The following is a 16,192-nucleotide window of genomic DNA, read 5'->3' as shown; positions in this document are numbered from 1 at the left end:
AAGAGCAAGAAAAATGTTTAATTTTAGTATTATATTATAACTTCAATCTAAATATAGATAAACAGATGTTTAATTGTTAACTAAATAAACTATATAAGTGAATACTAAAATAATTTCTAAAAGGTAAGTTCAGAGAAAATTTTGTTTATATAGCTTTTTTTTCTTAGTACAGTTCTTAGACAATTGCTATATTATGTTATTTGTATGTAAGGTAATTATGAGATTGACTACTATGTCATTGTCTAGATAGTTGCAATTTCTGATCATTTTAGCCTGTGAAGATTACACTATTGAGAAGATTGAATATAAACTTATTTTACATCATTACCATAGTAATACTTATTAATAAGTTTAAATTTTTATTTAATAATAGAGTTTATTATAATTTATATTTTTCATATTTAAAGTTAATAGTTAATATTTAATCATAGTACATATTTTATATAGTTGAGAAGATAATATTTTCTTTAAATTTTTATAGTTTTTATTTTAATCTAGAAAATTTTCTATATTTATATCTTTTTTAGATATATATATAAAATATAAAGTAAATACTTTTATTTAAATTGAATGATTTGCATTTATTATAATAATTTTTAAAAGATAATTTATATATTTTTTATCAAATCTAATAACTAATAGTGGATTTTATATTTTTATTTTCATAGCTTTAATAGAAAATATTTTAAAAGCATTTAAAATTCTTCTTAAAGCTTTATTTTAAAATAATTAAAAATAGTTTATATGTTAGACTTAGTGCTGAGGCTAGGTTTATCCCTATCATGTGATCACACCTCACATAGAATCTAGTGGATCAGCTGTGACCCAGTCACATGATCATGTGAGCTGTTTTGTGTAGCGGCGCCCGCCTGGGTGGCGCTGCCCTAACGACCGCCCCGCTCACACGTGATTGCTTGTATGTAATATAGCAATAACCTAGCTAGCTCCTCTGAATAAAAGGTTCAATCATCCCACAGGTTATAGCTCAGATAGCTGATTTATAACAAAAATTGTGTTAAGAACAGCTGTGTACATGTCTGAATGAGTTCATCCTCTGATCTAATGACTGAACTATCTACTTCTTTAACAGAGAGAAAGTGATCTTTACAATCACATTCTAGAGCTGTTGGAGTATTCTCATCACTAGATGAGAACAAAGAATTAGAAGGCCTGGAGCAGGAATCAAGTTCAAACTGCATCATGAATGCATCAAGTCATGAGTCTGATGAAACATCTGCTTCTGAGTCTATACATGAATCCACAGCAGCTAGTGAAGGAACTTCAAGTCCTCAGTATCAAATATCTACTCCTAACACAAGTGACATGATTACAATGAGTATAGCAGATTTGTTGATCTTTTGTCAACAAATGACACATCAGAACACTTTAAATATCAACAATGATACACCTGCAGATGATTTCAAATCTCAGATCTGTGAATATCAAAAGAATGTCCAAAGAGTTATAGATACTAAGACTGTAACTATATTCAATAACACTAATTATCAAACCTGGTGAATAGAAATTCTTGCAGATGCTGAAGTCATTAGTGGAACTGACATTCTAATCAAGATTCAACATGTCTATCCAGATGATATTAGTCAAAACATGTGATGCTGAAAAATGAAATATTTGAATCAAAGCACTCTATTGACATATGTTGCAATTCTTATTGAGGTCTGTATATACAATCATTAGAGTTTTGGAACTCAACAACACTACTGCATTATGGAAAAAGATTGATGTTGAATATGCAGTGTCTTTGACAGAAGAATGTCTCAATGTCATAAAGAAGCTGACTACTCTACATGTCAACAATGATTATTTGATATTTCAAAGAGGATTCTGCTACTTAGTTACACATTATAAGAAACTGATGAACAACTCAGAGGACTTCTATCATGATCTTTTCCTTATTGATTTGAAAAAACATCAAAAGTCTTTTGTTAAAACATGTTTGAATGATTTCTACATCACTGACCAGGACTCTATTAAAAATAATGATATTGATAATCTCATGAAGCAGTTAATGAATTGTATGAGCAAGTTTAATGAATGTCTCAAACCTTCATGAGTCAATGTGGCTATCTTCTTCATGTCAAACTTCAACTTGTCTGATACTATAAATTTAAATAGTTTCAAATGTAAGATCTGCCACTCAAATCAGCACATTAAGGATTCTTGTTGATGATTACACCCTGAACTTGCCACTAAAGAATGGAGGAAGACAAATAAGGATAATATTGTCAAGTTCATAGAAAATAGCAACATCAGCAGTCATAATAAATGAAAGGACAAAAAGAAGAATAAAAATGATAAAAAGAATGAATCTTCTGATCTTCTAGCAACATAATTTACTGCTGTCAATGCTGCAATTGCTCTGTCAGCAATCACTGATATTATCTTCAAGTCTTGGTTTCTTGACACATGTGCAAGTTTTCATATGACAGGAGAAAAGCAGTCTATTATTCAATGAAAAATCTATAACAGCAACCTTAAGGTTCATACAGCAGATGGCAGATATGATCATGTCAAAGAGATTGGGAATCTCATTCTAGAATTTGATGAAGGGGATATATTTATATGTGATGTTTATTATGTTTCAAATCTTACTGTCAACTTAGTGTCTTTTGCTAAGTTGAAGAACTAGGGTTTTTGATATGAACTTTCAAATTCAAACACCCTGTCCTATTTCATCATCAAGGTCTTCAATAGTGTTATTTTCACTGTGATTCACACAGCTCAGAGTTTGATTTATAAAATAGTTGAAAGGATGTTGGAAGTTGATACTCATCATGAGTTAAAAGTGATCTATTTCACAGCAAAATCACATATATACAATAATGATTATGCTAAGGCCTTGACCATCACTGGTGACAACAATCCTGTCAATGCTTAACTCCAACCTCAAGAATCACCTAGAGTTATGAAAACACTTGCTGAGTGGCATGTTGACCTGAGGCATATATACGTGGGAGTCATTATAGCTTTGACAAAGAATCCACTATCTGATATCTGCATCAAGGGCCTCAAGACTAATTTCTTCTGTGACACCTGTGTCAAAGCAGATATGACACATAAATACTCAATCACCCCTATGCCACAGGCTGTAAGGCCAATAAAATGAATTCATATTAATCTGATAAGTGGTGACTGCACATTGAGCAATACAGACAATCATTTTATAGAATCTCACCAAGGCACAAAATATTTCATGTTAATCACAGATGACATAATATGATTCAGATGAATCTATTTCCTACATAGCAAAGACCAAGCATTTGATTATTATTTTTATTGAGTTAAGTTCATTAAGAACCTCAGTTTTTCAGCCTCTGCCTACATTAGGACAGATGTAGATGAGGTTTTTCAATTGCAAAAGATGACAACATTAATGATTGCTGACAGCACAGTGTGGGAATCAACTACTTCTCAATCATCTCATCAAGATGATGTATCTGAATATGGCATCTACATTATTATGACGTGAGCCAGAGCAATCATTATAGAAAAGAAAATTCTAAAGAAGTTCTGAGCAGATGTTCTAGAAACAGTTGTTTTAATCATGAATAATACACCCACATCTACAATCTTATATAATGAGAAGTATTAGCCTGTAATCGTAAATGGTGACAGCAAAGAGTCCACTCATAGTCCTCATACAATTCCTTTTTCAGCATTGACAAATATGCTACTGCAGATTACCCACTTCTGTGAGCTTGAATCTAATATTTTTATCCACCTTCATGGATTGCAGAAGCTGGTGAATAAGCTGTTCACTCAGACTGAATTGTGCAAACTTATTGAATTCTGTGGCCAGTCAATCTATCACATGTGGAGTCCTACCTTTGATAAGATTTTTGATATGTCTGATGTGGTTTTCCCTACAAAAGTGCAGGAAATACAAAAGAATTCTACCACTACTACAACAATTGAAGTTGAAAACACCCTGACCCCTATTATCTATTTGATAGAGGATGATTCTGAAGTTCCTGATTTTTCAGAACTACACATTCCATAGATGAGGCCTATGAAAGCCTTCATGATGTACACACTTTCCTCAATTACAAGCAGCTTGCTAAAAAGCTTCAAGAATGCAATTAATCATTCACAGGTGAGATCATATTGAAGGAAATCTATATATTATAAAATTGACAATCTTAAACATCAGAAGACTTGAACATTAATTTCATATTCTGATGTCCTTCATGATGAGCTAGTAGCACCTGGCCACTGGGTCTTTGTTGAAAAGGACTGCCTCAGTGACCTCAATGCTGATGAAGATGACATATTGTAAAAGTTCAGACGAGTAATTTGTGACAATTGACTCAAAAAGAGAACACACCAAGAAACATATACCTCTGTAGTTACAGATATCATGAATCACATATTGTTTATGATCACTGCAAAACATGGTTAGACCCTATGGCAGGTGAATATAGTGATGGCATACTTACACAGAAGACTTGGAAAAACAGTCTATATGAGACAATCTACTGGCTTTGAAGAAGGAGCTCCACACATGCTTGTTTGTGCAATTGAAGGATCTATATGAGTTGGATTCAGCTGTCAAAATATAATATAATTACTTGACAGCTCTGCTACAGGAGAATAGCTTTATCTCAAGTCTTTATGATCTTACCCTTTGGCAGCATTCAGCCTGAAAACACCTATATATGACCATATACATTGATGATCTTCATATTTTTGCAGACGCCCTGAAGGATACTGATTGGCTAGTTGATGTTCTACACCAGAAGCTTGAGATCAAAGATTTGAATGAACTCACAAAATATCTAGACATGAAAGTAAAATATATAAATGACAGTATCAAATTGACCCTCCAACATTATATTGATTGATTGGTAGAAGATTTCTACCTGGGTGATGCAACTACTGTCTGAATACTCATGGATGAGAGTCTATATTTGGATGACTTCTCTATTCCTAAAAAAGAGGCTGATTTTACAAAACAGTAATTTCAACACAGTGTTGACTGCTTGCAGTATTTGGCAATTAAACTGCAGCCAGATATCATCTGCACAGCTTCCCTATTAGTACAGAAGAATGTCACTCCTACCTCTAAGACATGAAAAACCTTATTACATATCATTCAATATTTGAAAGACACGCGTGAAATCAGCATATTTTACACGAAGGATGATGATGATGAAGGACCTGAGAATGAGTTCCTGAACATGGCATATATGTCAGTTGGATACACAGATTCCGACTGGGCTGGCCTATTGAATGGTGATTGGAATTCTATATCTGATTATGTTTTTATGCTTGCCAGCACATCAATTTCATGGTGATCAAGCAAGCAGCTGTGCATCTCTTTGAGTTCCAATGAGACTGAATATGTGGCATTGAGTGAGGCTGTATGTGAAGCAATGTGGTTAAGAAGCATGATGATGGATCTAAGCTTTATAGTAGATGACCCTTTATCAATCAAGACAGATAATAAAGGTGTGATCAATCTAATCACTGTAGTCGCAATCACTGCTAGAAGCAAGTATATTGACACACAATTTCATTATACCTGTAGCCAATTGAACAATGGCATTATCTCAATTGAATACATCTCAACTGAAGAAATGGCAGCAGATGGATTGACTAAACCTCTGAACACAGTGGCATTTCAATAATTCTTTGATTTACTTGATTTTACAGGCAGAAAAGGCAGAAATATCAAAACTTAATATATGTAGCATGATTTGAATGAATTTGAGGATGACATAGTTAGTTTTTTCTTTTTCACATATGGCATTTGAGATCCTGCATGGTGATATGAGGAAGGGTGTAGCAGTACCTGTCTGGATGGCGCTGCCCTAACAACTGCCCCACTCACACGTGATCACTTGTATGTAATATAGCAATAACTTAGCTAGCTTCTCTGAATAGAAGGTTCAACCATCTCACATTTTGTGATTCAGTTATATAATCACATGGGCTGTTTATAATCTGAGCAGACTCTGATATTTTTTTTTCTCATTAATGATAGTATTTTGTTATATAGCAGTTAGCAACACAGAGAGCTTTGTTCTTATGCATTTTGCATTCACTTCTTAATATAATATTAAAATTTCTCTTACCTTTCCACTCAGGTTTTAGTAAAAAAATAAAAAATTTAAGTGTTTCAATTAAATTAAAATCTGCTAGTTGAAAGTCTTACAATATGTCAGATCAACTGTCAAAGACAACAGCTCAATTCAATATCAAATAGCCACTGCAGGCTCTCAATCTCTTAAAAGAGGTCAAAAGAACTGATAATACATTCTAACAAGATTAATTGATCAATTATGTATTTCAGTTAAGAAATTCAGAGAGATAATTTACTTAGACAAGAATCATGTCTACAATAAGTTAGCAGTAATCTTTGACAGCATTTTTGATAATGAGAAGGTACTGAGAAACACAATTACATGTCTGTAAATGAAATAAAATGATGCTGCAGCTCAACAGTTATCAAACAGAGTTAAATTAATGAGTTTATAATAGAATATGATGAGCTTAGTTACATTTTAATTCAAATGATAATTAGCAATCAAGCAATAGATCAAGATACTATCTTCTCAGAGAACATAAGAAAATTCATCAAGATTAATGATTTAAAATATCTCACTGATAATAAAAAGTCAAAATTGAAGTACTAACTCTTCTGCATGAGAAATAACTTTTAAAAGAATATCAATCACTACTCTACAGAACATATGAAGATTGTATACATTGAGAATCAGACAGATGAAAATACAGTATATCATATTATATCTCATATGAAAGAGAATCACTCTGAGTGATATCAGACTGCAGAGGAGATATTTAAACATCTCAAGTCAATATATGAGAATGTTAACAAGCTGCAAAATGTTAAAAAAGAGTATTATAAGCTGATTATATGTAATGAAAATAATTATTATAAATTTATCACAAAATTCTTATATTTAATGAGTAAGATCAAGATTATCAAGAAGAACTACAAGATAAACCCTTATTGACAAGCTGTTCTTTAATCTTCAGAGGATGATAGCAGTAGTCAATGCAATCACAAATACATATGCTGAGTTTCAGAAGATCTGTACTTAGACAGCTCACATTTCTCAGACAATCAATATCATTCAGAAGTCAAAAAGCTTGCAGAGAAATGAATTTAATACTTTCAAGTAAAATATTTTATGGACCTTCAACAATCAAACTCCCTTTAGTATCTCTGCTACAAAATCCTTTATCATGAAGAAAACTGTGAGCATTCATTCAGACATTCAGTATTACTACTGCAAGAAGAAAAATCATATTACAAAAAACTGTCTCATGAAATAGAAATTTCAACAGATAATTACTGAGCTCACAGAGAATGATGCTTTTGAGCCTTCAGTGAATTTAAGAAAAGAGTAAGTCTGAAAGAAGACTTCACCTCAGGTAGTTCAATAGTCTGTAAGAAGTTTGATATGGAGAACTTGATTGAGAGAAAAAGTTTTAATATATCAATCAAGTTAATTTATAATGAAATTGCTACTTCTACAAATTCTCTTGCTGATACTGAAGTAAATGATGTAAATTTTATTGATATCTAATATGCTATAGAATTAGTGAGATTCTTCAATAAGAAGTTTCAAGAACTCTTATTCAAATGCTGCATAAAGAGATACAATGATGTCTCTAATGAGGTGATAAATCATACATTGACTTTAAACCTCTGAATAGATGACTGGAGATTTTAGAATATTCTTCTGCTGATAACAGACCTAGATCAGCACTCTGTCATCCTGGAACAAAAGTGATTAGCAGCACAGGATATATAGCTTAATGTTAAAAATCAACACTTGATTTGACTAAGTAAATGATGTATCCCTGAATAAATGGCAGAGCTGATATTGAAGATAGTACTTTAGTCAATACTAAAGTACTCAGATCATAAGCCTGAGCATCAGATGAATATAAAATGAAGAAAGATCAAACTAAACAAGAAGATTAGACAGAAGCATCAGACTTAGCTTTATAGATTAAAAGGAATCAGCTCAGTCATAATATCTAAGATGAGATAGAGACTAGTCTGAGAGAAAACAGTATCACAGATAATAAATATAAACTTCATTAAAGCTACTTCCTTTTATAATTATTTAAAGAAAAGAAATTTAACAGTCTTCATAATCAGTATATATGAAATTGATAGATAGTTTGAGAAGAAGCAGATTTTATTGAGAGTTAAAAATAAGTTTAATAAGAAGCTGATCTGCAACTTATCAGAATGATTGAAGAATTAGAAGAACTATTTCTCAAAGAAAGTATCAGATAAATTACTCCCTCTACAGAAGAATATTGATTTTAAAATAAGGCTTTAGTCTAATATTGACCTCATCTAAAGTATTGGATATATACCTCTTTATAAGATAAATCTAAAGAAACTAGAGATAGTGAAGATCTATTTTAAAATCAATCTAGCAAAGAGCTTTATCATTTCAAGTTCAGTTCTCTACACCTTCTTAATTCTGATTGTTTGTAGTAGGAAGAAGTTACAATTCTGTGTCAATTTTCATAAGTTGAATGCTATAATCAAACAAGATTAGTATTTTTTACCTCTAATAGATGAGCTGATAGACTGATTCAACAGAGCAAAATACTTTACAAAGCTAGACATTCAGCAGAGATTCTATCACATTCATATGAACCCTGAGTCTGAGGATCTGACCACATTTAGAACCTGCTACAGGATGTATAAATATTAGATAATTTTTTTTAGCCTTATGAATGCTCTTGTCTGCTTTCAACAATTTGTTAACAGTATCTTCTTTGACTATTTGAAGAAGTTTATAACAGCATTTATAGATAATTTTTTAATTTATAGCAAGAATCTGAAGAAGCACAAACAGCAGATAAATTCAGTACTAGACTGATTAAAGGCAGTTGATTTGCAAGTCAGTATTCAAAAATGTGAATTTACAGTCTAGAGGACAAAATATTTAGAGTTCGTTATTAGTACAGAAGGAATTGAGATAGACTCAGAGAAAACACCTGTCATTATGAGATGATAGATTCTCATCACAGTTAAAGAAGTTCAATTATTTCTAGAATTTGACAATTTCTACTGATGATTCATAAGAAACTACAGTTGAATTATAAAATCACTGTATCAGTTGATGAAGAAGACAACTTCATTTGTGTAAATATCAAAATGCAAATCAGTCTTTGAAAAACTGAAGAGACAGCTGGTGATGACTTCAATACTATATTACTATGACTCTGAGTAAAAGACTCATATTAAAACTAATATCTCTAATAGAGTAGTAACTGAGATACTAAGTCAAAGATTTGAAAATGATCTTTGACACTCAGTAGTCTTTTATTCAAAGTTAATAAATGATGTGGAGCTTAATTATGAAGTTTATGATAAGAAAATACTGACAGTGATTCAGATCTTATAAAAATGATGAGCAAAGCTTGAGAAACTATAACAGAAGAAATAATTTAAGATTCTCACTAATTATTATGTACTGAAATACTTTATGACTATCAAAAAGCTGAATGTATATCAAGTCTGCTGAGCAGAATTCCTTTTTCATTTCTACTTTAAGATCAAATATTGATCAGACAAAGTTAAGCTGCTAGCAAACACACTGAGTAGGTCTGAGTAGATTAAAAGGTAACAGAATAGCTGTATACAGATTCTCAAGTCTCAGATCATTTCTTCTACAGATATTGCTAGCATCAACTTCTCAGAGAAAAAGAACATTGTTGAATGCATAGTGTCTTTAAATAAAATAGTCATCTCAATTGAGTATCTGCAGCAGCAGGCAGATGATGAGAATAGTCTTTATACAATAAAAGATAATGTACTACAGTACAATGAAAGACTAATGATATCTGTTTAGAAAAAAAAATTCTAATAGCTGAGCTACTATAGAAAATTTATAATCAAACTTCAACAGCACACTCTGAAGAATAAAAGACTCTGACCCTGGTGCAATCACACTATTAATGAGTGACCTGGCAGACAGATATTCTACACTATATTTGAAACTGTCATATATACTGAATCAGTAAAATTTTAAGAGATAAGACTTCTAATTTACTAAAATCATTATTATTACCAGAATGAGCATGGCAGCATATTGCAATGGACTTCATGAATGTGCTGAAAAGCAAAACAGATTACAATATTATTTAAATTATAGTATGCTGACTAAGTAAGAAGATAATCTCTATTTCAATTATTTAGGAAGTTATAGTCTAGAAACTGGCTCAATTATTTATTCAATTCTACTATTCATACAATGAGGTGCCTAACTCAATTATCTCTGACCAAGGTTTTCAGTTCATATCAAGCTTTTAAAATAAGTTTATACAGATTTTGAATATAAAACTGAAACTCTCAACAGCATATTACACACAAACTGATAAACAGACAGAAGTGATGAATTAATACATTATCACTTATCTTTACTTCTATATCAGTTACTATCAAGATGATTGAGATAATTAACTACTCATTATAGATCATGCCTCTGCAGCTACTTCAAATGCTTTTACAGAGATCTTTTTCTTCCTCATAGTAAATAAATATGAACTCTAAATATCATTTGACTGACAATTACTAATGAAAAAATTAGATATAAATGAAAAAAGAAATTGAAAAGCAGCAAGAAGCTTCATTTACTGAATAAAAGAGATCTGAAATCAGATAAGTAAAGATATAAAAACAGCATAGAAACAGATATAGAGACAGATTAACAAGTATTATTAAAAATCTGACTTTATAGTAGAAGATTTTGTTTATTTAACATTAAAATTATACTAGATAAATTGATCAAGTTATAAATTAACAGAGCAGAATATTAGTCTCTTCAGAATTCTGAAAAAGATGAGCAATATTTACAAACTGAATCTTTTTGTAACAATGAAGATTCATTCAATCTTCTTCTCAGACAAGCTACATAAGGACTTCAGAAACCTTCTACCTAATTAAACTATTAGATCACTAGACTCAATTGAAATAAATAATTAGAATAAATAAGAAATAGATTATATACTGATTAGTCAAATAAGCTGGAGCAAGCTGCAGTATCAGATATACTGAAAGAGATTTGATAAGAATTCTTCATGATATCTCATCTGTGACTTCAAGAAATTATCATATGCAATATAAGATTTCTATGAGACTAACTCTACTAAAGCTAGACTACTGAAATGTTTAAATGAATGAGTAAGAGCATGAGAGACAAGCAGTTATCTGAAAGATAAAGATAATGATGATCTTCTGACATGAGAGCATGTCTGTTTCTAGATTAGAAAGTGATATTAGACTCAGCACCAGGGTTAGATTTATCTCCATCACATGACCACACCATACATGTAACTTAGTGAATCGGTCGTGATCCAGTTATGTGATCATATAGGCTGTTTATAATCTGAGCAGATCTTAATATCTTTTTTTTCTCATCAATCTTAGAATTTTATTATATAGAAGTTAGCAATGCAGAGAGTTTCCTTCTTATATAGCTCACATTCACTCTTTAACAAAATATCAACAGTTGATAATAAGAAATAAAGATGATTATCATATTATTATGATTAAGTTCTTACATCTAACTAGTGAAGCTCAAGTCTAGAAAAAAGATTATAAAGTAAACTTTCTTTATAAATTGTTCTTTAATCTTTAATAGATAATTACAATGATCTATAATAGTTGTAGTATTTTTTATAAGATTCATAAGATCTGCACCTGAATCACTTATTATCTTAAGAGCATATTTAATTAAAATAGTCAATAAGCAAACTGTGAAGGAACTTCTATAACTTGAGCAAATCATAAAAAAACTTTTACAATCTAAGTTAACTATAAAAGTACTTTTGTAAAACTGAGTAATCATAAATCAACTTCATTTATATTAGTATAAACAACTGAGAATTAAAAAAAATAAAAAAATACTTTAACTGCTGAAGTAATGATTATATAATATAAAATTACTCATAAAAGCAAAAGACTGAATTGAAGAAAGTAGATACTGAGGCTGCTATTATCAAGTTCAGAAAAGATTATATCTGAGAGAAATCTTCTTCTCAAATAAGATGATTATACTAGAAACTTTGAATATGAATAAGCTGATGAGTGAAAATCTTTTTATTATATATATTAAAATAGCTTTTAATAAATATATTAATTTTATAAGATTATTAGTAAATTTTAAAGCAAATTATTATATTTTTATCAACTCAAGTTTTGTATAAATATACATTAAAGCATTAAAAGCAAGCTTTAAAAATATAAAAGAAAGTTATCAGATTATGAGCTTCAATGATTAGAGAAGAATTTCAATTATGAAAGTTATATTTTTACACTTATAAATAGATAGAAGAATGTTTCTAAATATGCTAATACTAATGACAGATCTGAAAAGCACTGATATGATTTTAAAACAAATTTAGCTGATAAAGTAAAAAATATAACTAGATATTAAAAATCAATATTTAGTTTAATTAAATATACAGATATTTGTAGATGAGATATCAAAAGAGTGTAGTATAGTGATCTCAAAAAAAAATTTTGAAAAAATCAATAATAAAGTCAGAGCATTAACAAACTATAAATTATTGTGATAGACTTATTAATAAAAAATTTAAGTATATAACTACTGAAAGAAGTAAGATTAGAGAATTAAATAATTTATAAAAAAAATTAATCTCTAGTTTTGAAAAAATAATATTTATTGAAAATATTATCTTTTATTACTATAAGAAAAATAAGAAGTCAAATGTCTTCATTTCAAGTGTTTATAAGATAGACAGAATCATTAAAAAAAAAAATATTGTTGAAGTAGAATTGAAAAATGAAGAGCTAATTAATGAATAGCTGCTAGAGAATTATAAAAAATTTCAAGATACTTTCTCAAAAGCTATCTCTGATCAATTACTTCTTTTTCAAAAGAAAGTAAATTATAAGATTATTAATTATATATTATTATATTAAATGAGTTTGAAAGAGCTTGAGATAATTAAACAGTATTTTAAGATTAATTTAAAAAAAAGATTTATTTTATCAGTTACTTCTCTCTTCACATCTTCAATTCTTATAGCTTATACAGTGGGCAAATAGAGATTTTATATAAATTATTATCAGCTCAATATTATATCAAAGAAGAATTGATATTTACTTCTATTGATTAATGAGTTTATAGAGTAGTTAAATAAAATTAAGTTCTTTATGAAGTTAAATATTTATTAAAACTTTCATTAAATACACATACACTTTGAAATGAAAGATTTGACTGTCTTTAGAATGTATTATGAGATCTACAAGTATAAGATCATGCTTTTTAGTTTGAGCAATAAACTAGCAATTTTTTAATACTTTATAAACATAATTTTTTTTGACTACTATTAGGCTCAGCGCCAAGGCTAGGTTTATTTCCATCACGTGATCATGCCCCATATATAACCTAGCGGATTGATATGATTCAGTCATGTGATCATGTGAATTGGTTATAATCAGAGCAGACTTCAACACCTTTTTTCCCTCATCAATCTTAGTATTTCATTATATAGCAGTAGCAGTGCAGAGAAACTCTTTTCTATACAGCTCACATTCACTCTCTAATATAATATTAAGATTTCTTCTACTCTTTTTGCTCAGGTTTTAGTAGAAATTTGAGTATTTTAGCTGATTTAGAATCTACTTAATGGAAACTTAATGATGTGTCAAGTCAATTATTAGAGATAACTGTTTAACTCAATAGTTCATCTGACAGCCTATCCCTTTCTAACTACTGAGAATTTGAATCAGAATGACCTTTGCAGATTTTCAATCTTTTGAAAAGAGTCAAAAAAAATTGATAATATATTCTAACAAGACTGATAGATCAGTTATATATCTCAATTATGAAATTCAGATAGATATTTCACTTAGACAGCAACTGTATCTATAATAAGTTGATAGTAATCTTTGATGACATCTTTAATGATGAAAATATATTGAGAGATACAATTACATATCTGAGAATAGAATGAAATAATATTATCAATTAGACTATTATCAAGCAAAGTCAGATTGAGAAACTAATTACTGAACATGATGAACTCAGTCACACTCAAATTTAGATGACAGTCAATAATTAAACAGTGAGTTGAGATGTCATTTTCTCTGAGATTACAAGAAGATCTATTAAGATTAATAATTCAAAACATTTTATAAACAGTAAGAAGTTAAAATTTAAATACTGATTCTTTTATATTAAGAACAAGTTTCAAGAGAATGCTGACCACTACTCCATGAAACATATGAAAATTGCATACATTGAGAATCAGATGAATAAGAACACAGTATATCATATTGCATTTTATATAAAAGAGAACTATTCTGAGTGATATTAAACTACAAAAGAGATATTTAAGTATTTCAAGTCAATATATGAGAATGCTAACAAGCTGCAAAATATCAAAAGTGATTATTATAAGTTGATTATATGCACTAAGAATAATTATCATAAATTTGTCATAAAATTCTTATATCTGATAAAAGAGGCTAAGATTATTAAAAGAGACTATAAAATAGACTTCAATGATAAATTAATCTTTGATCTTCAGAAAATAACAATGATAGTCAATATAATTATTAATATATATACTGAGATTTATAAAATCTATATATCGACAGCTTATATTCTTCAGGTAATCAATATCACTTAGAAATTAAAAAGTTTGTAAGAAAATAAAATCTAATATCTTTAAGCAAAACATCTTATAAACCTTCAATAGTCAACTATTTTTCAGCATCTCTATCTCAAAATCTTTTATCATAAAGACAGTCTTGAACTATTATTCAGATATTCAGTACTACTATTGTAAAAAAAAAGATTATATTATCAGAAACTGCTCTATGAAGCAGAAGTCTCAACAGATGATTACTAAGCTTATAAGAAAAAAAAATTTTCTGAGTTTTCAGCAAATTTGAGAAAAAAAAGAGTCTGAGAGAAAACTTTATCTTAGATAGTTTAATAGTCTATGAGAGATTTGATATGAAGAATTTAATTGATAGAAAAAGCTTTAATATATCAATTAAATTAGTCTATAATAAAATTATTACTTTTATAAATTCTTTAGTAGATACTGAAGTAAATAATGTGAATTTTATTGATATTCAATATATTATAGAATTAATAAGATTTTTTGATAGAAAGTTTTAAGAACTTTTATTTAAATACTATATGAAGGAATACAATAATACTTTTAGTAGAAATAATAAACTGCATATTAACTTTATACCTTTGTGTAAATGATTATAGATTTTAAAATATTCTTTTATTAGTGATAGATTTCAGCTAACATCCTATTATCTTGAGACAGAAGTGATTAATAACATAGAATATATGACTTAATATTAAAAATTAATATTTGATTTGATCAAGTGAATGATTTATCTCTGAACAGATGATGGAGCTGATGCTAAAGATAGTATCTGTAAGAACACTTAGAATGAATAAACTGAGTGTCAAAAGAAAGCATGAGAAGCTTTATAACTAAAATTATAAGAGAATAGATATATAAATATAGTAAGTACTACAAAGAAAAGAGAATATTGATAAATAAAAATATATATATAGAATTAAATAGTAGCTAATCACTAAATCTTTTGAAAAAACTTTAGAGATTCAGAATATTTATATATATAAATAAGTAATAATAGATTTTATCTCTAATCTTTTATAAAATGAGGAATTAGTAATATAGTAATCTGATTCTTTATGAAGTGCTAATTCTATTCTTTAGAAAGTGCTGATTTCAAAAAACTGATTTTTGAGAAGTGCTGATTTGTATTGATTTTAAGTACTAAATCTTGAGATGATGCTAATTCTCTAGAAAATTCTGATTCTAAAATGCTTTGATAAACAGTATGAGAGCAAGAAGCTAATATATAAAGTATTGATATCACAGTATCTCAATTAATATTAAAATATTTAGACTATAAGTCTGAGCATCAGACAAATAAAAAATAAATAGAGATTAAACTAAATAAGAAGATTAGATAAAAGTATTAGACTTAGTTTCAAAGATTGAAAGGAATTAGCTTAGTTATAATATTTAAAATAAGATACAGGTTGATTTTAAAGAAGATAGTATTACAGATAATGAATATGAACTTCATCAGAGTTATTGTAACAGATTGAACTTTTTATCATTCTCAGATTCTGCATCTTCAAAA

The 16,192-nt window shown here is 29.0% G+C and overlaps 1 protein-coding gene across 1 annotated transcript; it reads left to right on the top strand.

The window, feature by feature from the left end:
• Positions 1-1,121: 1,121 nt before the first annotated feature.
• Positions 1,122-2,074, top strand: PAAG_12602 (hypothetical protein; the record flags this gene model as incomplete). Its single annotated transcript, XM_015848075.1, has 2 exons — positions 1,122-1,479; positions 1,739-2,074. Coding segments are annotated over 2 exons (694 nt in total), but the record flags the coding sequence as incomplete, so codon positions are not given.
• Positions 2,075-16,192: the final 14,118 nt, after the last annotated feature.

This window comes from Paracoccidioides lutzii (genome assembly GCF_000150705.2).
Source record: "Paracoccidioides lutzii Pb01 unplaced genomic scaffold supercont2.40, whole genome shotgun sequence".
NCBI classification, from domain to species: domain Eukaryota; kingdom Fungi; phylum Ascomycota; class Eurotiomycetes; order Onygenales; family Ajellomycetaceae; genus Paracoccidioides; species Paracoccidioides lutzii.
This window is presented reverse-complemented; position numbering and strand designations above follow the sequence as displayed.